The following is a 24,337-nucleotide window of genomic DNA, read 5'->3' as shown; positions in this document are numbered from 1 at the left end:
TAGCTTGTCTTATGTCACCCAGGATGAGGCAGTTTGCAGCCAGGAACGCCTCTAAAAGAAGACAGTCACGGGCTTAACTAAATGTTTGAAATAACCTCCGTAACTCCTCTTCACGCTGATAGATTGCTTTCAACTCACTGGGATCGAGCCACGGCACCAGCCCCAGTGGCTTTTGTGGGGCCAACTTATAACCGCAGAGTTTTTAAAGAGAAACTGCAGGTCCGGTCAGGGCATTGAAATGTAGCTTTCCCTTGTCTTGCTTTTAATCAAAAAACAATCAGACGGGAACTCACTCCTGGAAGTCCTTATCTTCATAAAATTCAGCTAATGACTCCTGTTCTGTTAAATGAGGTTGCTGTGTAACTCACTAAGGAAACTGTTAGCCGGTCACCTCGTGCCCGCAGACTTCTCAAAGAATACAAATTGGAGGAACCCTGTGGAGCTGGGCTGTGACTGTTTATATACACATACTTTGTCCTGATGTCTCCGGGAAGTTGAGCCCTCAGTATAGTTTTCAAATTTTTTTTGAATGACAGTCGTTTTTCTGTATGGGGTGAAAATGGGGCGGGGAAGGGAGATTTGTTTTAATGTATACTTTTCTTTAATGTGTTTACCCCCATATAAGTAAGCTGCAGTAGATATTTTGGCCCTGCACAAAGTAAATATTTAGCTTATAGTTAGATCCCACGGCCCAAAGCGTTTGGGTTACAAGAATGGGATAACCCTTGGGTGAAGTGCTGAGGTGCACCCACAGGTGATTGATGGGGATGGCCGTTCTGCTTTTGTAGGATCCCGTCAGGCCCTTAGTCAGCTATCCAGTGCCCTTCTGGCCCTCATCAGCCCCACTCTCACCCTATTTTTCTAGCTGTTTCTTCTGCCCTACCCATGGTCTTTCTATATGCTAAACTTCTCTGCACTTCCTAAAAGCTCTCATGCTTTTTCTCACCGCTCTTCCTGTGTACACCTCTCCCTCCACCTGATGTGTCTTCCCTCTTGTACCCACTTAGTGACCCTTGACTTCAAGACTCAGTTCAGAGGTCACCTCACCTCTGCACAGAGCCTTCCCTGGACCGTCCTGGTAGAGGTAAATTCTTCTTTCTCTGGGCCACATTGTTCTCTTACAACATTTATCTCATCCTGATACACTTATCTTTTAACCTATTGTCACCCCTACCGCTGAGAGTCCCTGTAAGACAGACACTGTGCTCATGTTATCTTTGCATCTCCAGAACACGACATCCTTTTCAGGAAGGAATAAAGTATTGTTATCACTATTTTGCAATTAGGAGGGAGAGCATTGCACACTGACACGAGCACTGTCCTGGAAGGAAGTGGAGCTGGGTAAGCCTGGGCACTGGCAGATGCTCGCTCTGTGACCTTAAGCCGCTTGACCTCCTAGAACCTCAGTTTCCTCAGTAGTCAAGCCAGAATAACGTGGTTTTTGAGAATCAGATACATGACTGTCCAATTCATGAAAATACTTTTAAGACAATGAAGCATCCTGCTCATGATCAGTTCAAGAATAGAGCCAAATGGAGTTCCTACTAAAGGTGGTCCTCTCCTTTCAGTCCAACCTGCAGTATTCTGCATTCCCACATGATCCTTCCACTGCCCTGAAAACAAAAATGAAAAATCACCACATACTCAGGTTTTCTGTTTGGCCTCCTATTTCTTTCCTGCAGTTGTCCGATGAGGCGGCTTCATTAACCACAAGAAAACACAGGGTTTGCACACCTTTGAAAATTAGCGTTGGCCCCTGGGCTTCCTCTAGACCATTGTGTGTGTCCTCTCTTCCTTGGACACCAGCATCAGGTCCCCGGCGTTTTCCGTATTCTCCTTGGCACGGTGATCTCAGACAGCAACCATCATTTGTTTCCTAATTATCTTCTTTCCAAAGTCTAAATATTAGTTTCAAATGCTCAAGTTTGTTCCTTTTCTTCTTCTTTTTTTTTTTTTAATTGTAAAACCATTTATTATTAAAAACAAGCTATTAAACTTGGCAAGACTTTTCAAAATGCTCTTGGTCTAACAGGAAATGCGTTTAGGATGGTACAATGAAATCTCAATTCATGTCTGCACAGCCCTTCTTTGTCCTAGGACTGAGGCCTAAGTGTGAAAACAGGCACGGTGGTATCCTGTCATTAAGAACAGCTTAGATTTAAATAAAATTTTGCACTGATCTCACCGGTGTTTTCTGTCCAGTTTCTTTTGAAATAGTGTTTCTCTCAGTCACATGAAGCTTATCAGCCTTTCTTTTAAAGGCAGAATTAACTGTGTGAAATAACTTTTCCTGCTTTTTGTCTTGAAGACACATAGGTCTGAATTACAAATTTGGGAAACTTTTTGACTCTGTTTGTTCACACTTGCTACCACTCAATTCTTCATCTTAAATTTTCATTCTGAACAAGTCCTGGTAAAGTCCCACCCAGTACTGCCTTGATTAGCACTTTATTGACCCAATTTTCTTTCTCCTACTGGATTCATTTCTGGATCTCTGGACATAGATATGCCCATTCATGGAGGGAAAGAAAAGAATTGGGGAGGTTTTTTCAACTATTATTAGATTCTACTATAGAGTGGAATCCTTGTAATGGGGCAACAATGAATATATACAAATTAATTTTTTCTCAGATCCACCTCAAACCCCAGATTATGAATGCCATTATACCCGCTTTATAGAGAAACTAAGACATGAAAAAGTTAAAAATAAAAGGTACATTGAAGATGATGTTTTCTAGTCTCCACGTTTGACAGAAGAGGAAGGACTGGTCCAGTTGTGGGAGAGTCCTTTACTAAAGCAGTTGCATTGAAACTAGACATGCAAGAATTTTACCTTAAGATTGGGAGGGGGAGGTATTTGGGAGTGATATTTTAAGGGTTTGAAAACTATCTGAGGAGTCAGAAGCACAGACCACAGTATAGCATAGCTGTCCAGAGAGGGAGCTCTGTTATATGATAGATCTGACTGGGCATCTCCACCAGGCAGCCTTGGAGCGTCACCTTCTTTCTTGAGTAAGCTACTTAACCTCTTTACATCTCTGTTTTGTGATTTGTAAATTGGGACTAATAATAGTTCCTATTCATAGGCTCATTGTGTGTATTAAATAAGATAATGTATGTGAAGTGCTTATTACTAAGTGTGCTCCATTAATGTTCATTATCTTCATCATCATCATCATGATTGATCATTGTTTTCCCAGTGTTAAAATGTAAGTAGTAATATTACCTACTCTTCTGGTTTGCTAATGCTGCCATAGTGCAAACCATCAGAAATGGATTGGCTTTTATAAAGGGGGTTTATTTCATTACAACTTTAAAGTCTGAATGCCACTAAAATGTCCAAACAAAGACATCAGCTGTAGGGTCCCTTCACCGAAGAACATCAATGGCATCCAGAAAACCTCTGTTAGCTGGAAAGCCTCGTGGCTGGTGTCTGCTTGCTGCTAGGTTGTGTTTCAGAAGGCTTTCTCACAGGACGTTTCTCTCTAGGCATCTGGGGGTATTCTCTTAGTTTCTCCCAGGCAAACTCTGGAGTAGCAAAATCTACTTTCAATGGCCATCTTCAAAATGTCTCTCTTGGCTGCAGCTAACATCAGGGGTCCGCAACTCCAAGCATGTCTAAGCATCAGCATCAGTTTTCAACGGCCATCTTCAAAATGTCTCTCTATGCTCCTCTGAGTTCTTTCTGTTTGTCAGCTCTTTAATATAACTCCAGTGGTTTAATTAAGACCCACCCTGAATGGGTAGGGTAACACCTCCATGGAAATTATCCAATCAGTTTTGCCCACCACTGATTGAGTCACATCTCCATGGAAACACTGAATCAGTAGGTTTCAACCTAATCAATATTGCTATGTCTGCCCCCACAAAATTGCATTAAAGAACATGGCATTTTGGGGGACATAATACATCCAAACCAGCACACCTACTGATAAGGCTTTCATTTTAAATGAGGTAATACATATAAAAAGTTTAGAAGAGTACCTGGCACATAGTAAATAGTCAATAAATGCTAGCTACTACCATTATTATGATCTCAATTATTATTATTATCAGCAATAATTCTTGTTAGTCAAAGAAATGATAATCAAATAGTCTGGTATCTTCTACCATTGCCAAAGATTGCAGCTGTGCCAGGGAATTAAATCTGGTATTAAGTCAATCAAGTAACTTTGAAGCTAGATTACTTGAGTCTGAAAAGGGTTATAACTGCAGGGCAATACAATTACTAGCATGTTTTACTCTATTTGTATGTAGAAGGGGATCAAGTCAGAGAATTACTCAAAGCCCAGTACTAAAGAATTACTCAAAAAACCTGATAGAGAAGCTGTTTTTTACCATAAGGACCCTCATCTCACCCCAAATCTAGCCCCATGTGGCCTGCCAGCCCTGTCTGGAGTTAAGCTCTGTTTCCAGGTGATCACATACCACAATCCATACCACACGTCTCTCTGTGCTCAGAGCCACGCCCTCCTCCATCCACCTCACTGCCCTCTCGTGACCATTCTCTAGAATTAGGCCAGTATGCCTTCTCACTCCCTCTACAGTTTTCCTTTTCACTTGGAAACTTCTCTGTCTCACAGCTTCATTTTACAGATCTTTACAAATATCATCAGAGAGGATCTTTATGGACTTAAATTTATCTATAAAGTTGACCTTTGAAGTTCACATATCTGCATTCTCCTTTTTCTGGGCTCAGTTTTCTATTTCTATTTTGCTATTTTATCCTACATACCTCTTTTGGGGAAAAGCAGAGTATAAATAAATTAAAAGCCTCACAACCAACATTTAGAAACCATAAATAAACCTCTCATTTTCCTAAAGGAGCACTATTGAAAATGGTGCAAAAGGTCATTTCTAGAGAGTTTATATGTTATTGAAAAGTAAGGCAACAAGGAACAGCGGCTCCTGCTGGACCTGGGAATGCAATAGGCACCATAGGAATGGTATTTGTGGTTCACTGGGTGCAAAACCATGTGTCATACACAAATACGATTCACTTTAATAGTTTGATATCTCGCTTCTCATCTTAAACACCTTAAGGTATTTGGAAAGGGAGGAAGAAATAAAACAGATGAACCTGCTGAGATATGGCTGGGAACAGTAGTACTTCATTTTGATTGATGTTTTTACAACCTTATCTTCTAGATAAAAGCTACTGTAAACAAAAGCCTACCTAAATTGATTGTATTCAAAGCAAGCAAGAGCCACCTGTGTGCGGCTGTTGGCTTCCAAGTGCTTCGTTTTTCTCCTTGCAGCCAGTTCCTGCCCCCCTCACAGCCACCCCCTCAACCACCAATAGTGTCACTTCCAGGGAATAGAGACTCTTGGTAACATCCTCTCCCCCATAACATCCTGGAAAGCAGAGAAGCCCAATAGCAAAACCTCCAGGAGCTAACTTCAGAAACAGGCAACTTGGCCCCAGGTTTAAGACTCTTTCTCACCTTCAAAAATAGCTTTCCTTCCCTAGATGATAGAAAGCTATCAGCAAAAGATTTCTTTCAAATGTATGCTAGCGCTCACAGTTCTGCTGGGGGAGGAGGGTATCCAGTGGCATTCATTCATGCATTCACTCAACAAATATTTATTGACTGACTCCTGGGTGCCACTAAAATACAAACTGCTTTCATGGAGCTTCCGTTTGAGAACTGTGTGATTGATAAGTGTGTGGCCCGATTATTCATATTTTCTTTTTTTTTTTCCAAAGAAGCACATTCTTTCATTTTTCCCTTTCTTGACCGTTTTTCGCAATGACCTAGACATTTCCGTCTTCAAATTTCTATTTTTCCGTTCGAGCATTTGCCTTCATGGATCCAAAAAATTGGAAGGCTTGTTTTTGTGGGGCTGTGCTGGTCAGTCAAATAGATTTTTCTTATCATGAAATATTTATTGTAAGAGAAAAAAATTTAACTACCCATTTAGAGCAAGTTGGGATCTGACATACCTGAAGTATTGTGTCATGTTTGGTTAATGATAGATTTATAGGGCAAACATGTATCAGCCTTAATCCTTTAGTTATTTGACTTTGCCAGGAATGAAAATTCCAATAATTTTTTTTATTTTAAGCAGACTTTTATATATCCAAAGCCCATAAATCTCTTTGTGCCTTGAGATAAATGTCCAACTGAACTCTGGGTTACCCTGTAATCCTTTGAGCGGAGCCCAGGAAAAAGGAAAAAGACCCCATTCCCCTATAGCCTATTTTTAAAATACGTATTTGGGCTAAGCAATATTTATATAATAAAAAGCTTTCTATTCTAAAATACGTTCCTAGTTTCTAATGTTCACAAAGTTAGAAGTGAAAATTCAGAAATAACCTCAAAATTTATCAGAGTTGATGGTAGACAAACGGGTGAACACCAAAATCAACTACAGCTCTGTGGGCCCAGGCTTTGCCATCTCTGTGATCCATTATGGTTGTCTTATCAATTATAAATTCTCTGGCATCAAACACTAAATCAGCTGAAATGATAGGTTTGCCTTTGGCATGTTTCCCCAGGGAAATAACTGAGAAAACATGTCATAATTCACACAACCAATTCTGTAAACTACCCCAACTTTTGGAAGAAGGCTGGGGTATAAATTCTCAGTAGTTAGATATGATTTGCACCCAAGGTCAGCGGAAGTGCTCGCTCACTCTTCATACTTAAATGTTTTGAAAGTAAACATGACCTTGGATACTTTGTTACTCTTAGGTGTTCTGTTTCTTTCATTGCATTCGATCTTTCTCTTTTCCCATTTTGAGGATGTATACTGCCCAACCCGTGCATCCTCTTTTGAAACAAAATCCAGGGATGTTATTTAAGCTCATTCTCCAGATTTACAATGAAACAATCCAAATATAAAGGTGCTTCTAACCCTACCACCCCTCTGTGTATACCCCTAATCTCACCCTTCACTCTCCCCTCCAAAAATCAAAGCATCATGGAGAAAATTAAAAGGAATAAAAACAACATTGTTGAAAATGCAGCTTTCCTAGGAAGACTTCTAGAGTACCATGTCACTGCTCTAATTATTCTTTTGCTATGAAAACTTTGGCATTCAATTGTTGACTGATGTTTTACACTTAAAATGTGAATAAATTTAGATTGTAAGCAACTTAAAGAGAGGACCCTTTCTTTCAAGACTTGTGCTCCAAGCAGAATGACTACACAGGCTATAAATAGATTCTTAACAGGTAACTGCAGAGAGACTGACCAGCTTGTCAGGAATAAGCATTTCTTCAAGAAAACAGAATTAAAGACACAGATTAAAGACAAAATGTCTCCTGCCTTTGTCTGTTCTATCCATCTCAGTTTTTCTCTTCTGAGGAGAGATTTGCAAAAGTCTATTATAGTATATAGTATGTATTGTAGACTGTAAGAATGACATCTAAGTATATCCAACACAGGACAAAATGAAGTAGAAATTAAGCACTTTTCCAGGTAATTTAATGTTGCACAGGAAAATGCCTTGTTATATAAACACCAAGGAGAATTTCAGGTGGTTGTGGTCATGTATTTATATACATTTTAAATTTTCTTCAAAATAATGTATTTTCTGTTTATTTTCCAAGTGGCATAAAGGCAAGAAATGAGCCAAGATTTATAATGTATTTTGCCTTTTTGATTTTCAAAATTTTAGAAAGTGAGTTGGTGATACAAAGAAATTATTGAATTGCATTTTTTAATAACCAAGATCCGTGAAAAGAGTGAGTATACTCATTGCTAGGGTTCTCTTTCTTTATTCATTTCAGTTTGCAAACACAGACCTGCCAAGCCAAAAGACTAAATAAAACAACCAAGTTATATTTATTTAATCTTTAGATACTACAAAAAGAAAGAATGTTTGCATTGTCTATTAAATTGACCATAGTGCCAGACCCTTATGATGCTATATTACATGATCACTAATCTATTATTAGTGTACACACATTTACACACAGGCATAAATACGCATACTTTGCATATAAACATGTGCAAGCATATTTCACTTGGACTGAAAAGTTATTTACAACTCTGTCTGGAGATACATACAACAGTGATTAACAAGTATATAACCAATCTACAAAACACAGATTAAAACTAAATAAACAGTGTAAGAGTTTATTTTAAAACAATTACAAGATGTTTTATATTTCTCCTTCATCCTGAACTGCATGTTTGAAAATGCACTCTTCATAAAAACCACATGTAAGTCTTTTTTGATGGTGAAACAATTGACTTCCAACAGCCACATGTCTGCACACATCTACAAAAGATAGCATAGACCCCACATAGCAACTCAAAATAAAAAATGTGTGTGTGTGCGCGCGCGCATGTGTGTAAGAAAGTTCTCTGCAGTTCCTCCTTTAGAGGAGTTTTCCATTTGCCTACGAAATTTGGATTGGGAACAAAGATTTCAATCAATACAATTAAGTTTTGTTTTGATTGTTTAATGAAGACACTTGTGAACAAGAAACTTGACAAAAAAATCATCAGATCATTTCATTCATTATCATTCATCACTGAAAATTGTGTATTGACTTGATCCAGATTTATATTGCAGGACCCTAGTGCACTGAGAATACTTTTTATGTCATCAAGGTAATTCTACACATTGAGCAGAGAAATATTTGATCAATTTCATGAGTCTATATAGGCAAATTATTTAATAGTATATGAATCCCACCCCTCTTCACCTCCATATTATATTACCAAATGAGATGTACAACCACACTGATTTAAAAAATACATGTACAAAGTGATTTATCATGAAGTTGAAAACAAAGGTAAGCCAAACATAAGCTACATCTCTATACTAGAGGCATTTTAGGAGCGAAAATGGGCCTTTGGGTTACACTGTAACAGCCTTGTTTAGCAACTCCAAACCTTCTTTTCTGGGAAAACAAATCTCCACCTCGTGTGCTCACTTAGATCTGTTGCTTCCATCAGTTTTCTTCATAACTTTCTCCAGCTGTTTACTTCCATTTATGTGAACAGGCTGTGGCAGTGTTCTGGATTTACTCCTCTTTCCTCGTGTTTAGATTCTGCCCCATAACTTCTGAATCCCTTCACAGTGTGAGACATTTCACGTCTCTGAAATTCATGGAGTGATTCTGTAATTCTCATTCCTTACTTACTTCCACCTGATTGTCAAATGCTTTAAATATGCTCCCTCAAATTTAATCATTTTGATTTCTTTTGACTGAATTATAGGGTGCTTTTCCATATACTTCTTGACTGTGGTGACACTTACATCGAAGGGAATAGCTAGCTAAACTTTTTAGTATGAAACTATTGACTTCATGGTTAGAAGAATTATTCCTTGTAGACAGGTGGCCCCCAACTCATAGACTGGTCTTTTGATTAGTCACCTTACTTGTGGGTCTCTGCTCCTCTTTTTGCAGTTGTAAATATTTTTCAAAGTTGAGTGACTATGTTATAAGTTGCTATGTAAATGTAAAGTATGAGAGACAGCATGGTATAGTGGTTAACAATGCAAGCTGTAGAGCCAGACTGCTTGGGTTGAAAGCCTGGTCCTGTCACTTCCTAACCATGAGAACTTCTGTCCCTCAGTTTCTTGATCCGTGAAATGGGAATAATCGTAGTGATCCCCATTAGGGGTGTTGCGAGTATCAAAAGTAGTCTGTACACATAAAAGTGCTTGAAGCACTGCCTGTCGCATAATAAGTGTTCAGTCAATATTACTCACCTCTTTGTGTTGATTACTGGAATCGTATAATTTTGTATCTATTTGGACAGCATTTTTATAGACAAAGTAACTGGTCCTTTGAAATCTGTGCCAAAGCAGCTTCAAGAGACCAACCAGGGAATTAGGTTATTAGGGCTAATTTTGCAAAAGGATACTTAATAGTGTGATTGAAGAGCTCTAAATTCCTACATCTACCTTTGACATCAGCACTCTCTGAAGAAGAAAGAAGATGCTTCAAAGAAGAGTATGACAGCATATTCCTATCTCCATGAGTAAAAATACCATCCAAGTAATCCCAGCCTATGATAAGGAGGTCTAGAGGCATGGCAAGGAAGGAGGAGTATTGTGACTTAATAGTTGAGGATAGTCAAGATTTTTCTGAAAAAAACAAGAATTTGCTCATTGAAATATCATTTAATAAAGTTCTTGCTGACAGTCTTTTAAAAATATATTATAGATTTCACTACCTTTTTAAACTGAAGAAAACATAACCAGCAACTCTTTTTCCTGGGCTCTCCTGAGACCCTGTGGGGAGTGATAAAGTCTGTTCACCTCAACACCAAGCAGCCTGGACTGCCACAATCTGGGATTTTCATATCTCTTCCCTGGTTGTCAGCCATCCCTCACCTCATCTGCAATTGGTTCTGCCCTTGGGCAGCCGCCCGCACTGTATCTCCCCCCTCTTCCAGTTTGCTGCTTCAGAAACCCAATAAGCAAGCTTAACACCCAAACCACAGAACTAGAAAGAAAATGTGGAATTCTTCATTTTATATATGATTTCTTTACTTCTCTGGGTATCTGCAGCATCCCATATGCAGCAGGGAGGGGTACTGGGATATAGGCTAAGTTAGGAGCCAAGAGGTACTTTTAGAACAATATCACAAAGTTGCTTAATAACTGAGATTTGCCTTGGTGAAGATGGCTACTTATTGATAATTTACTTCATTAGCCCCTTCTGCTATTAATCCTTGGTGCAGTTGTAACTGAAAAAGCCAATCTATACCCAATAAGCCTTTCTGTACTGCACCTATAAAGAATGGTATTTGATTTATACTTAAATTCATATCTGTGGTGTATATCTGTATATACCACATAAGCGACTTAAAATAACACACATTTATTATCTCACACTTTCTGTGCGTCAGGAATCCGGGCTTGGCTGGGCTGGGTCCTCTGCCCCAGCCTCCCACAGGGCTGCATTCAAGGTGTCAGCTGATGGTCTGCAGTCTCATCTCAAGGCTCAAGGGAGGGAGGATCCACTCAGTAGCTGGCAGGACTCGGTTCCTCGCAGACTGTTCACCAGAGGCCGCCCTCTGTTCCTTTCCACAGGGGCCCCTCCCATATGGCAGTTTGCCTTATCAAAGGGTACAAGCCAAGAAGGCATTAGAGAGAGTCTGACGGCAAGTAGGAAGTCACAGTCTTTCGTAGCCTAGTCACAGAAGTGGCATCCTGTCACTCTTGCCATACTCCATTGATTAGGAGCAGGTCACTAGGCCCAGCCCACACTCAGGAGAAGGGGGTTACACACGGGCATGGATACCAAGGGGCCGGGTCATTGGGACCCTCTTAGAACTCTGCTCACCTCAGTCTCTCTCTGAATCTCTTAGTTACAACTCAGAAAGGACTTCACCACCACCATCACTATGAGTCTTCTTTCATTGCTACTGTTGTCCAATTTAGTTTGACATTTCTCTTCTGTACCTTCTTCCCATAGACAACAGTGATGAGACAGTTCTCTGTAGAGTGAGTTCTAGATGGGACCTGGTGTAGTAGCTGTGTCTTTCCTTCTAGCTCATTTTTTACTGCGAAGATGAACCTTATATGCAGGGACAGGATAGTTAAAAATGGACTAAACATTTTCACACATCTAATAAATATGTCTTGGTGTTACCCATATCTTGAACTCTCCTTTGTATACTCTGTTCACCTGTTCCTAAAATATCTGTCTATGGAAAGAGGTGGAACCAAGTAGAACAAGGTCCCCAACCTTTTCAAATTTAAAGATCTTTAAAACAAACAATTTTGCTACCCCACCCCACACCATGTGATCACAGCTGTGCTTTTAGAATCTATCTACTTAGAAAATACATAATGACTGAAAGCTACTGTGAATCCCATTTTAAACATTTCCATTTTTTAAATAAGACAAGATAAGTATTATTTTTGAGAGGGCTGTGACTTAGGATAAGGAGCCACTTATCCCCAAATGAATTAAGTATCTCTTGCCATCACTTCAAAACCTCTCAGTGGTCTCTGGCCCAAGACTGGAAACCTCTGGGTTACATATCAGGGCAGGAATCAAAAACTCAGCCTTCCACAGGGGCCAGATGGGTAACATAAATGAGTGAATTCAGCAAGGTATTAAAAAAAAAGGTACCTCTTTGCATTTCGTTCTTGAAAAGAACGCTCTCTCAGGTTATTTTTTGCTTTTCTACATCTGATAGAGATTTGAGTATGGAGAAACAGGTCTCCACAGTAAGAAATCCAACAATGCAAGCCCAGTGATAAATGGCACCTGGCACTGAGACTCGGCATCAGGAAGTAACAGAGAATGGTGGGGACTGCGGCAAACTCTAGAACGTGTGTCCTGTTTAAAGGGATTAGCTGTTACTCAGTTCCAGCTGATGGTTTCCAGGTCAACTAATTTCTCAAGAGAAGCTGGGAATGCAGGATTTTATGCCAAAACTCCCTATTTTTGTATGTTGACTCAATTTTTAGAAAATGATGAATGCCCAGCTTCAGTTTAATAGATCCAGTCCCAGAGATGTCACCATTTTGCAAGGCCGCTCAGTGCATTTTTTTTCTAAAGCTTCAATTTTAGAAAAAAATTTATTCATATAGGGTCAAAATCTGATTCCTGGTTAGTTCCAAACATTGCTCTAACACTGACCTTGAGAGCTACAGCATGAATCAGTTCCCTCATCCCCAAGAGCACTCTAATAAACAGAAGGTGGTTGGCATGTTACCACCCTAATTCTAACTGCTTATCACTAGGATAGACATATTCTGTTATTCTATCAGTTCCTTAAATAGCCTCGAGTTCTCCCCTGGCTTAATTCCAGGTGGAGATATTCCCCTTAAAATGTGACACTGTAGCTGTCCAAAACACCAGGCATGGTCTAGCCAGTGCAAGGGACATTTCCTCTCTTTTTCTGGTTAATCTCTGATACTATATCACCCCATTGATTAGACCAATCCCTATGTCATAGTACAATCACAGACCCTACAGCCACTCTGCCTGGGTGATTCCTCCACTTGTTAGCTGTGAGACTTTAAGCAAGCTACTTTATTATTCTGTGCCTCAGCTTCCAAATTTGTAAAAGGGGGACAAAAATTGTACCTACCTTTTGTGGACAGCATGAGAATTAAATGAGTCAATATATGTAAAGTGCTTAGACCAGGATCTGGCACATAATAAGTACCAGGAAAGTGTCAGGAATTAGCAGTGCTGTGACTATTATTATTCCTATCCCTGGGTTCTAGGAATGTGCCATGGATGTGTTCATCTTGATCACTATAAAAATGCAGACACTATAAAAATGTGACAGTGGCGGGTCCTGTCAGCCTGCCTACCGCTATGCTGCTAATGGTTCATTACCAAGTACAACATGGTCTGATCCCAGGATTACGAGTCCTGTGTTCTCCATCTTGTCCTTGAGGCTTTCTGTCATGTTCAAGGCACTGTATTAGGCATGGAAGACATGAATATCTATAAAACATGGTCTTTGCCCTCTATGAGGTCATACTAAAACAAGGAGACAAGTGGGGCAACAGAGAGATAAACCCTAGAAGACATTTATACACAGAAACCAAGAAAAGGGGGTGCCCAGCTTTAGTCCTATGGTCTCATAGTTAATTTCTCTGAATACACTAAAATGGAAGGAAACCTGAGCAAAACATTTTGAACACGTTTATAATATCGTAATTATTTACGAAGAACCTCATCTTTTCTACCCTCAATGTCAGTCACAGCTCTTGACTTTCACCTCCCATTTTTTCAAGAGGTGTTTGTTGTTTTTGCTAATTTTGTGGTATTTTGTTTTCAAGCAGAGTTACTTGTTCAAAAGTCACCCACATTCCGATCTCTTCCCCAGAGAAGTATTTAAAATCCATCTGGAGTCTTTGATATTATTTGACCATGAGTGTAGTAACTTTGACGTTAGAGCAGACCTTGAAATGTGTTTACAGATCAAATCAGATTCTCGTATACATCCCATTACTGAGCGTCTCTGGGCTGCAATCCCAGTAGCAGACTAACCCCTCTGCTTTGCACTTTCCCTCAGACCCAGGGACTCTGTTTTCTCTTAAACACTGTTAACAGAGGCTCTTTGATTTTTATTGGTCACAAAGGTTATATTTGCCTTCCCAGTGATCTCCTTCTTGTCCAGTGGCGCCACAATAAATGGAACTAGGCATCAAAAAGGTGAAGTTGCTCAACCCACCACGACGTAAAAATTTTCCAGGATCCTATTTTCTCCCCAACTTACACCTTTTCAGAAGGAAATGCTGCAGTCGGATTGCTTGCTTTTTCAGATTATCAACCAGAGTGGCCCTTCTGTTATGTCAGATAACCAAGGAATCGATTATATAAAGTTACTTAATGTGGCCACCTCTTCATAAACAGATAAGTTGCTGAAAGGTTATCCTGCCAGCATCTGATAATCTCTGGATCCCAAGTTGTTGGAGAGAGCTCAGAAGTACACTAAAGTAGGTGTTGGGAACAGGGCCAGATCTTGTCCTGCCATTAAATTCCCAAACATGTCACCCTCAAAAGTCCCTATTATTTTCATTACCCAAAGACTCATAATCCGAAAGCTTCTGAAGTCTTCCAGTCCCCATTTACAAAGGGAAGTTGTGTTTCTGCGTTTTTAATTTAACATGTATTGTCCATCAAAGCCTTGAGCTACATGAGAGGCTAAGCACCTAAGTTAATATAATTCCATCCCGAAGCTAAGAAACATAAAGGCTTAGGTAGATGATAGAGCCTTATTATGAGTCATGACTGATAGTAATTCAGAGAAACATGTTACTCCTTTCAGGGAGTCCTGGTTTTGTACCACTACACAAAACATTCAGATTCACAGTCTTGCAAAACTCTTCTGGGTTGCAGGTTTCATCCGTTGACTCACAAGTGAAATAAGTCCATTTTCTTGAGCACTGAGGTGTTCTCCAGCCTGGCTTTTCCACCTAGAAAATGCCATTTCATAAAGAGCTGTCATGCTTCATGTCCTTTGGCTTATGATTTAGCTGTTCAGGGAAAGTGTGGACTGTTCTTGCTCTCTGAGTGCTCGTGATATGTGTTTTGTTTTCATTAAATCTTTAAAATACTGGGCTTGTTGTTTATGATTCTCATATATTCTTTTGTTCTTCTCAGTGACTGGTTAGAACACCCCCCACCACCACCACCACCTCTCTTTGTAAAAATATTAGTGACTTTCTAAGAAACAGCATGGTCTCCAGAATGGCTACATAATAAAATGAAGAAATGTGTAGATTTTAATGTTAGGTCTGTCGAGGCTATGACTCAGGGCTGCTTCACTAATGCAAAGGTTTGAGGCTTCTCAGACATGGTCCAGAGAATCACAGATCTTCCTGCTCTTGCCAGAGTTGTTCTGACAAATCTGAGATCATTGGATACTAATCATAGAGCTCTTTTAAAAGAAAGATACCAAAAAGTATACGCTCCAGTCGCAAACAACTGTTAGTGATTAAAAGTGACTAAGAAACCCTGGGTTAAAAGAAAACAAGTTCTTGTCCAGGTGTGAGCCTTTCTCTGTGTGCTATAAGCACTGGGGCCCACACACCCTGTGCCACAGGTTGCCTGATTCTTCTGACCTCAGAGGGAACTCTTTTCTTCCTTAAAGATGCTGAGGAAGAAGAGAGCATCTGTAGCCAGCCCTGAATTCAGGTAAATCTGGTACCCAACCACTGCATTCTCTAGTTACCATCTCATGGTTCTGAACCTGCATGGAGGCAACTCAGAAAGTTTTAGTCTTGAATACAACTCAGCTACCCTGCTGGTATGAATCCCCAAATAAACCATTACGTGACATCCAATTGAACTTGTTCCTGTCCATACGGTATCTCGCAGCCCATCCTGTACTGTTAGTTTTGGCAAGTATGCTACAGCCTATAATAAATCACGGGAGGAAAAAGCTTTTTGGCCTAGCATGGTTCAGCCTGCTGTAATGTTAGAATACAGAAAGCAGTTCTGTTTTTAGACATCCTTTTACTAACCCAACATTCATAATTTATGATTTCACTGTAAAATTCCTGCAACACTACACCAAAAGTAGTGCTGCCCTTTAATTAAGTGCTCTCAGTAGGAAAAACGTGAAACTGATGTGCAAAACATCTCTCTGTGCATGGTGATTGATAGTGATTACATCTTTATGAACCCAGCCTAAAGGTCTCAACTTCCTGATGGGTGAAATCGTCTATGGGGCTACTTCCTGACTCTGCTTGGTAGAGGATCAGTCACTGCTAACAAAATCTCAGATAATTCGGAGGCACAATTGAGAAAGATTGAGGTTTTAAACCTCCATCTGTCCATGCTTTGTCACAAATCTGTGTGTCATTATTCCTCATTTTCATGACTAGAACCTACAACCAAATTTCATACTGTGTCCACACCGAGAGGTTGTGATATGGAGAGTGAAGGGTCAGAGAGAAGGAATTTTTGAGGGATCCCCATGTGTCATATGGATTAATTTTTTAAGACTGGAAAGAAAGGACGTTAGGAGGAACTTCTGGCCCTGGAGGTGCATGAATAGAACATTAAAGCCAGAAGAGGACCTAAGGCTGTTGCATTTTTTAAATTATTTTTCAAACATTTCCCCCTTTTTAGCTAAAAATGGGCAAGTTTAATTTTTAAAACAATACCTCTAAATGTTAAGAGACTAAAATCCCAAGCCTGGTGCTTTCCAACTTAAGTGACCTTAACTTCATCACTGGATATACTCAGTATTTTCCTTCATCAGCTAAGTGGTCCTATCAGCCCCATTCACCTTACTGAAATGGAATTAGGACTGTTCATAGATCTGAAATATTTCAGGTTCCAGAAAGGAAGTTAAGAAATCCATCCAAAGGTGGTGGTAATGCACTTTGGGGTATAAATTGGGCACATTCTGTCATAATCATGGCAACAAAAACAAAAACTTGGTGCAGGGAAGTCCAATTAGACAACTGGGAGAAGACTTAATGCCTCAAAGCTTACCTTTTTCTGGAACTGTGTTGATACTATGTAAAGTATTTTCTTGTGTTTTGCAGATTTGGGCCCGGCTTGGTCATCTATTGGTATGGATTTATCCAGGAGCTGGACTGTAACCGGGAGAGGGGCATCCTGCTCAAAGCCTCTTTCCCCACGGACATTGTCACCTTACGCCATAGCTTAGCTTGACCCTGAGGATCCTGGAAGAAGAGCTGGGAGGCAAAGGTGAATCCGGAAGCAATTTTCCTTTCCTGCAGTATAAACTCCTGGCAACATCTGCCCTGAACTTCAGCTGAACTCTTGCTGCCCGTAGTCACACCACTACCTCGTTAGACAAACATATCAGGAGTTTCTGTTTTCCTTCATCCCTTGATGATGTGAACAGCCAAGAACTGCAGACACAACCCACTCATTATCAGCATTTCTGTCTCTGTCAAACAGTTAGTTTATAGATAGTCATAATCTTTCTTCCTTCCGGATGGTTTCTCCTTGTATTCTGAACAAAAGGAAAAATGTAGGGACTGAAAGGTGTGATTTTTCAGTTCTCCTCCCAGTTACCAAATCACCCTCTTATTTTTTTTTCCTAAGCCTCCATTCATTATCTCTCCCTCCCCCTTTCTCTTCATGTACATTCACAGATACTCAGTGTTGTATTACAGTCATAGAATAATCTAGCACAAACCCAGAAAAGCTGAAGACATGAAGTCTGAAACTAAATTTTTGCTCTCACCTGCAGGGCTGCAATACTCCTAGATGGTAGGATATGCTGTTGCTTGTTTTATCCAGTATTTACGGTTTCCTGACTTTTGCAGCATTAAGCCAAACTGCAAAAAAAAAAAAAAAAAAAAAAAGTGTATAAAGAGAATTTCTTCTTTTTTGATACTTATTTGAACACCAAACATTTCACATTTATCTAATTTAAAAGTATTAGGTACATTGTGTCTGGTAACCATACTAATTCTTTGGATTGGGGGCTAAGGACAGATGATTGAAGCTCAGTGCCAGCACTGACCAGAGTTGATTTTTAAACATGACCAGTTGTCGGTATGTATGTTACCCAGTGTTTCTATGAGTAATGTTTTTTTAAAGCACATTTTGTACTTTTGGTACATGCATGTTGTACCCAAAAATTACATAACACTGAAATAATTTAGGTGTTACAAATGTTGAGCTTTAAATAAAGTGTAATGGAAATAAAGCTAGTGTAGTTTTTTAAAAGCAAAATAAAATATATTTTGTATTTGTTCACTTTAATTTATTCATTTTTTTATACTGCAGACCAGATTTCAGTCTAAAGCAGACCGTCAATAAATTAATTATAAACCTATATTTTGGAAAGTTGTATGCAAAAATGTATTTAGCAAAATGCTGTCCCCCACAAGCTGACAAAATGTAGTAATTTTCAATGTCAAATAGGTGATTTGGAAATATTAATAAAAATGTGACTTTTACAAATACCTTTAAGTTACATAGATTGGTTCCTTCAAAAGACTAAATATGTCATTTTCACTTTGTTCATTTTGTACCTAAGAAGGTTTGCAGAAGGCTGCCAACTGCCTTTCCTTTCAAAGGACACGAACATGTCAGTTCCTCTGGCTGGCTGTGGGGATTTTAATTCTGTTGTGGGCTGCATTAAACAAAAGAGAGAGGAAGATGATGAAACAGTAAGGAAGTGTCAAGCAAATTTGTTTCAGAGTAAAATTCATCATGCAAGTTTTGTGAGTGAAATAGAATGATTTGAAACCACTTCTATTGCCTTTGTCCAGGAAAAAATAAAAATTAGATATATATTTATAGATATATAGATATATATAAAAATGGTTTTGTTTAAACACAAATACAAATTTTTAAAAGTAAAATGTGTTAAAAGCAGATTTCATGACATTTTCTAAACTGCTTATTCTTCTTTGGCATAAATTACATTTATCTTCGCAGATGTTGAAATTCCTGTTAAACCCTAGTCAAGGATTTTTTTTGTTTTACATTAAACAAATTTATGATGAGGGTGCACAAATAAATTTTTTAATAAGAGGTGTTCACATTTGGTATTTATTCTTCTACCTGGTGCCCTGACATAATGTGTTGTGAGAAAGTTGTATTGGTGTTCTCCAGCAAAGGCACCACTTCCGCTTTATGAATGAGGCTTTAACATTAGGCCAGTAAAAGTGGGAAAGAACCCAGCATTAAATTGTACATACTACAATAAAGTCACAAGTCATTCAAAATTAAGCTTTTTCCTCCACACAAAAACGAATGTATTGTATCTACTCCTCTTGGGTTGGAGGGGTGTGGGAGGAAGGGAGTAATGTTTCCAAATTGGAAGCTTAGAGCCTCTTTGTTCTTTTTCTTTTTGTGTTAAGAATACTCATCTCTGTGTCTGTGTGTGTGTTGTTTGTTTGTTTTTCAGTTTAGACAATATGAACCTGAGCCCTGGAAAGTAGACATGGGGATGACAACTTTTTTTTTTTTTTTTTTTATTGCTGTCGTCATTAGAACATTAACGTTAAAGCCAAATCTTATTTTATGGGGCATTCTGCAAACTGTGTTGATGAGTTATGCCAAGGCAGAAAGCAGGAGTATGTGTAAAACATAAAACTAAATGATGTTCTCTCTGGCATATATACACTTGCCAAGCATCTGCTCTCACAAACAAATGAGACCCTTGTATTTGAAGCAGGTAGAGGGATCAGCTCAGAGCAAAGCTGATCCAGCACTAATGATATTTAAGTTGATTTCATAGACACCCTCCCACCCTTCTTCCCCACCCCACCCCCCACAAAAAATAATAAACCATGAGAATCCCTTTTTATTTTTTTCTCCTTTTGCCTTCTAGTGAGGTCTCTGTCAACTCTTCTAAACATTCCTGAAATCATGTGTAAAAGGAAAGGCTCAGGGATTCAAAGTAGAAAGCTGGGGTCTCCAGGGGAAATAATTTTCTTTTAACTATAGGTGTGTATACCTGCTCATTATCTGCAAGGCTTGATTTCACCCTGGAAAAGAAGATAAATTATTGTTCTTTAGGGGGTGCATTAACTCATTCGACCCGCCAGGGGATTGTTTAGAGCCCTGGATGAGGTAATCTACTAAATGGTCCCTCCTGGCCACACTAATTAATGCACAGCTCCGAAGTGAACAGTTAATTCACTCCCTTCTCACTGGGGAGCTACACCCATTGTTTCCTTTCCTCTTTGGAACCAAGATAACCGTAGGCGTCTGCTCTTTTTATCCTGCTCCCATCTATAGAGCTGATGTTTCTATTGAATAAGCATTAAAGATAATGCTTTATATACTACTTTCCTTCACTTTTCACCTTTCTGGTCATCCTCCCTCTCCTTCACTTGTGTTTGCCAGTTTCCTTCCACATGCACGTGTAGTTTGCTTTTTCTAACTACTCCTTAGCTCTTTTTCTCTCTAGATATTGATCCCAGCTATTTCCTGATCCATATGTCTGTGGGAAAAGAAGCAATTGGCCTCACCTCTTTGGGGAAAAGCATACCCCAAGCATCCTCCCCATGCCAGAGAATTCAGGTGCATGTGTGGCACTTAAAGAATTGCAAAACTTTTAACTAAGATTATAAGGTTTTGCAGGGTCAAATGTGGTATGAAGCATTTGCCTTCAGCAAATGTCTTGGCAAAAAGAGCCAAAAAACCATGTAAGATTTATAGCTACTCTCAGCTGGGTGTTGTCAAGTTGAATAAATTATGAATTAAAATAGTAAATGTCTGCATGATTTGGTTAGAGAATCACCCCTAGCTCGTTCATCTTGGAGGGTAGCTTGCATTTTCCATGGGATTTGATGGAAACAAGTTGCCTAAAAGTATAACTATTTTGTGACAGGGATGGGAGAGGAATTATCTCCCCAATTGGCACATTCTTGATTAGGTTTAAGAAACAAAGCAGGCTTAACAAGAGAAGGAACTAAAAGGTAAACAATGGGAATTTGCCAGCAGCATCATTTACAGAGACGCTCCTATCTGAACCTTCTGTATGAAGCCTCTCGGTTAAGGAAAGATGGCATGTCACAGTTTGGATCGCCTGAACTCAACACTAGCCTCTCTATGTGTAGTAAATGTGGTCTGAACCTGTTTTATTAAGAACATGCCAGAATCCCAAAGTTAAATAAGGAAGGTGGAATTATGAATTAAATAATAGCCAGAACAGCTTTGGTAACCTCTTGTGTTTTTCACTTTCCTGCTATTGTTTTGAATATGGCTGTGAGACAAAGAGCTGCTTAGGTCAAGCACTATAAATTACAGTTTTCATACAATAGTAATCCACTAAAATGATTTCAAAGCTTGATCAAAGTACTTCAAAAGACTTTTAAAACTTTTCCACAATACAGAGAGAGGGGAAATGCTCATTTGATTCCTTAATTTGTCTCAGTTAGTACAGCAAAGTTCAATCTTGGCATCGTACCTATTTTATATAAAATCCAACTTTAGTTAAAGAAATCCAACTTGTTCTTACTGTTGTTTCATGTAGAAATAAAAAAGATTTACAGTTTCATCTAGTTCAACTGGAACAAGGAAACATTTGGAGTCACTTGTAGCATAGGGGAAAGATATATATAGTAACATTTTAAAATAAGCATAACTTCACAGTATTTACTTATGATACTCAAGGTATGTGTTAAGCCTGTATAACTCCCTGTGCCTTAGGATAAAGCAGATCTCAGTGGATTTATTTGGTATTTTAATAATAATCATGGCAACAGATATATTCAGTTTTTCATCCCTTTTCCCTCATCACTTGGATTTATCTTGAAGCTGTCTCATGTCATGGGCAAGGGTGATGGGAAGTACCTTAGTGATAGCAAAGCTAAGCAAATTGTAGGCTCAACCATATATAAAGATAGTGTGGATCTGCTGCAACAATGCCAGGTTTAGCTAAGGACCCATGATGTTATGTCAGGGTGATTTTTATTTTTTAAAAGGAAGGTCATTTTGAAATGCAGACATGAAATATAACCAAGTCAATTAAGCAATAACAATTGAAGTTCAGAGTTTAATTGAGGGCTGAACATGAAGCCAACGACCATTAACCTAAAGCAGTCATTAATTCCCCTGGAAACCGCCTTGGTTAAGGGCATTTCTAGAATAACTGGCTTTGAAAAAAAAAAAATAGTGCCTTTGTCGTTTTTGTATTCAGATGTGTTCAGAAATGGCAATGTAGTGTGTCAATAGCAGATTTTCTGTATTCCTTAATTTTAATTGAAATCTTTTATAGGGCAAATCAAAATTTAGATAACCAAACCACTTCTTGCTTCATAGTTATATAAACTGTAAGATAAGCACCCTTTATTTGATTACTTTGCGTCACCTAAATCATTGACCAATTTGTCTATACCTGTTTAATGACAAGATTTTCAACTAGATTGTAAGCTTCATGAGAGCAGAGACTACTTGTTCACCGCTTTATCTTCTAATGCCTAGCACAGTTCCTGGCATGGAGCAAGTGTTTGATAAGTGTTAAATGAACGAATGAATGGATGCATGAATCTTAAATATATATTAAATCTTTTCACCAACTTTGCAAAAGTGGCATTAAGCAAATAATTGAAACCCTTGATCTTATTTTCCTCAGCTCAAAAATGGGTATATTTACTGGAGTCAGAGAAAGCATTATATATATTGATGTTAATGAAAGAATTAATTATTGTAGAAACCTTCAAAATCTGAAACAAAGCAGATTCATCTACAGGAGTATTTTAGAATGCATACTTAGTTTTAAGGGGAATTGGTATAAGGGGAATTGGCATTTGCCTTAAAGTTAGTCTTCGTACTTTATTGTTCATCCACTATTTTGCTGAATAAACTAGAACAATTAAAACCTATCTTTGTTTTTCTAACAAAAAGGGGGTATAGGTGAGGCTGTTTATCTTTACATTTCTATTTAAGAAACAATTTTCCACAAAATTAAGTCAGGGCCCCAGATCAAATGTGTTATGCACACAATTCTTGGAATATTCAGTAGTGTTATCAAGTTAACTACAAATGATTCTTTAAATTGCTCACTTTTATAATGCTGGGTTGATGGCAAAATGCTTCCTGGCTAGAGAAGTTGCCAGCTGCTTCAAGAGAGAATGGTTCTTTGGTCATTTGCCGACAGGATCTGACCTTTGCAAAGGTACTGTCCATGAACTGCTCAGTGGGTGTTTCCTCATTAGTCATTAATTCAGAGAATATTATCATTTGAAAGCCAAAGGCATTTGGCATATTTCCTCATATTTCAGAAACATGACACAGAAAGGACTGGAACTTCCACATTTCTTCTTTGCTCTTCAAGTTTCCCAGACTTAATGTGTTGAGGTCATTTGATGGGTGACTCCTTCCATGCGCAGTGACTGGAGAGAACAGATACCCAGTACAGGTATCACTGAAAACGGGTCCACTTTGCTCCAGGTGTTATTTTATTTTATATTCCTGGCACTTAATTATTCAAGATACAAGTATTTATTTAGCCCCTAATATGTGTTTAGAAGTATTTGAAGTGGTAGGGGGGAGTTCATAAAAAATTTAATTAAAAAGGCCCTCTTGAAAAAAGACAAATCATTATCAAAATAAAAGCAACACAAAAGATGTCCTTTCACAACCTAATTTAGTATAATTAGCATAAAATTTCAGAAAAAGCAATCACAGTATAATAAGGAAAAAAGGAAACCTATGAGGCTTTTATAAGCCATTTTAACCCTTGACTAGGGACAGCAAATAGTTTCTGTTTGCTTCTGGTCAGCAGCAGACTCTGTTTTCCTTTTCTTTAAGGTCTTTATATCATCTGTGTATATGATTTTCTACTTAGTACAATGCATTTTGTAGGGCTTAATTTAACAGTGATTATCTATTTGTAATGTTAGCTTTAATATGTGCTCCCAAAACAGTCATGTTAAAATATTTTCCAGGATAAAGTAACGGGTATGCTTTACATGTTAGTGCAGTTTTTGTTAATATACTTACCATTAAGCCATAAATAATTTTCCTAAAACCTTTTAATTGGGTCACTTCATTATTTCTGGCAGACAAAATAGTGAAACCCATTGCACATGGAAAATTAGTAGGCAACAGTCTAAAAGTATTATTTTTGCTAATATGAATAGAAGTCTCCATCTTGGTTTTCGGTTACATTTTTTTTATTAGAGAATTTGTAAGTTTACAGAAAAATCTAGAAAGTACAGAGTTCCCATACATCCTCCTTCACACTTAAAGTTTTTTCTATCATTAACCCTTTGCATTAGTGTGGTACTTTTGTTACAATTGATGAAACTATGATTATCATTGTACTATTAACTATAGTCCATATTTTACATTAGGGCATTGTTTGTGTTGTACAATCCTATGGGTTTTTTTTATTATTATTCTGGTAACATACATACAGCCTAAAATTTCCCATTTCAACAACTTTAAAGTATACAATTAAGTGGTGTTATTTACATCGCCAATGTTGTGCTACCATCACCA

At 38.5% G+C, this 24,337-nt stretch overlaps 1 protein-coding gene across 3 annotated transcripts in view; it reads left to right on the top strand.

Moving 5' to 3' along the window:
- CDIN1 (CDAN1 interacting nuclease 1) overlaps positions 1 to 17,760 on the top strand; it is a 255,451-nt gene extending 237,691 nt beyond the window's left edge. For 2 of the 3 annotated variants that reach the window (XM_037834355.1, XM_037834356.1), the window contains one exon: positions 16,942 to 17,760. In XM_037834355.1, coding sequence (XP_037690283.1) covers positions 16,942 to 17,071 — 130 coding nt within the window. In that variant the 3' untranslated portion in view covers positions 17,072 to 17,760. Of the gene's footprint in view, positions 1 to 15,536; positions 15,581 to 16,941 lie in introns of all 3 variants that reach the window. The other variant, XM_037834357.1, reaches the window with a different exon arrangement.
- The last annotated feature ends 6,577 nt before the right edge of the window (positions 17,761 to 24,337 follow it).

Source organism: Choloepus didactylus, chromosome 4 (assembly GCF_015220235.1).
Source record: "Choloepus didactylus isolate mChoDid1 chromosome 4, mChoDid1.pri, whole genome shotgun sequence".
NCBI classification, from domain to species: domain Eukaryota; kingdom Metazoa; phylum Chordata; class Mammalia; order Pilosa; family Megalonychidae; genus Choloepus; species Choloepus didactylus.
This window is presented reverse-complemented; position numbering and strand designations above follow the sequence as displayed.